Below are 1,314 nucleotides of genomic sequence, written 5' to 3' on the forward strand. Positions count from 1 at the left end.
GTGCAGGTTTGTAATCTCAGTATTTAGGAGGCAGAGGCAATTTGAGGCTAAGTTCAAGTCCAGCCATGGATATCTATCAAGACCTTTTTCAAAAAAGGAAATTAAGTGTGCTTTAGAAGATACATGATTTGCCGGGTGCTGGTGGCTCATGCCTGTAATCCTAGCTACTCAGGAGGCTGAGATCTGAGGATTGCGGTTCAAAGCCAGTCTGGGCAGGAAAGTCCTTGAGACTCTTATCTCCAATACAGCACTAGAAAACTGGAAGTGGTGCTGTGGCTCAAGCAGTAGAGCACTCGCCTTGAGCTGAAGAGCGCAGGGACAGCGCCAAAACCCAGAGTTCAAGCCCCATGACTGACAAAAAAAAGAAGATACATGATTTTAACCTACTGTTCATCTTGTTTTTAAGGGATGGCTTACATGTAGCGGTGAAAATTGTAAAAAATGTAGGCCGTTATCGTGAAGCAGCTCGTTCAGAAATCCAAGTATTGGAACATTTAAATAGTACTGATCCCAATAGTGTCTTGTAAGTATAAATTTGAACCAGGAACCATCTTACTACAAAATAAACAGTTCTTCAAACTGAATTATCATTTTGCTCTATTCCAGCCGATGTGTCCAGATGCTAGAGTGGTTTGATCATCATGGTCATGTTTGTATTGTGTTTGAACTGCTGGGACTTAGTACCTATGATTTCATTAAAGAAAACAGCTTTCTGCCCTTTCAAATTGATCACATCAGGCAGATGGCTTATCAGATCTGCCAGTCAATAAATTGTAAGTATACTTGATATACTTTGAACTACCAGAAAATCTTGTAAACCTCCTTTGACCAGTATGTTCACCATTATCTATACTCTTCCCCTTCCAATACCAGTACGTTTCTAAGTGAAGCTAATGATGTCTTTTTTCTTTGTAGTTTTGCATCATAATAAATTAACCCATACAGATCTGAAACCTGAAAATATACTGTTTGTGAAATCTGACTATGTGGTCAAATATAATTCTAAAATGGTAAGTTACAGACTTTTAGTTTGGGTGGTTTAGTCTTTAACTTCGTGATCCTTAAATGAGGAAGTTCACTTCTGAGTCTCACTATGTCCTGTTTGGTAACCATAAATAGAATAGGAGTAGGTTGATGGTTGAATGGTAGAGCACATGTACTCTTCTTCCTTATGAACTTATTTGACAAAGTGGTACGTTTGGGGCTACAGGTGGAGGAGTGTTTGCATCTCATCCGTTAGGCCCTGGTTTTTGTCCCTAGCACCAAAACAAAAAAGATAATTCATGTGTAAGTCTTTTTTTTTTTTTTTTTTTG

The 1,314-nt window shown here is 38.7% G+C and overlaps 2 protein-coding genes across 4 annotated transcripts in view; both read left to right on the top strand.

The window, feature by feature from the left end:
* Nucleotides 1–1,314, top strand: part of LOC105996770 (dual specificity protein kinase CLK4) — a 43,213-nt gene that overhangs the window by 18,592 nt on the left and 23,307 nt on the right. Inside the window, exons 4-6 of the mRNA XM_013030960.1 lie at nucleotides 407–523; nucleotides 607–773; nucleotides 916–1,010. Of these exons, the coding sequence (XP_012886414.1) occupies nucleotides 407–523; nucleotides 607–773; nucleotides 916–1,010 (379 nt within the window). The remainder of the gene's footprint in view (nucleotides 1–406; nucleotides 524–606; nucleotides 774–915; nucleotides 1,011–1,314) is intronic.
* The window catches only part of LOC105996771 (dual specificity protein kinase CLK4-like), a 22,318-nt gene that overhangs the window by 10,540 nt on the left and 10,464 nt on the right, over nucleotides 1–1,314 (top strand). The window lies entirely within an intron of this gene.

This window comes from Dipodomys ordii, unplaced genomic scaffold, assembly GCF_000151885.1.
Source record: "Dipodomys ordii isolate 6190 unplaced genomic scaffold, Dord_2.0 Scaffold135, whole genome shotgun sequence".
NCBI lineage: Eukaryota > Metazoa > Chordata > Mammalia > Rodentia > Heteromyidae > Dipodomys > Dipodomys ordii.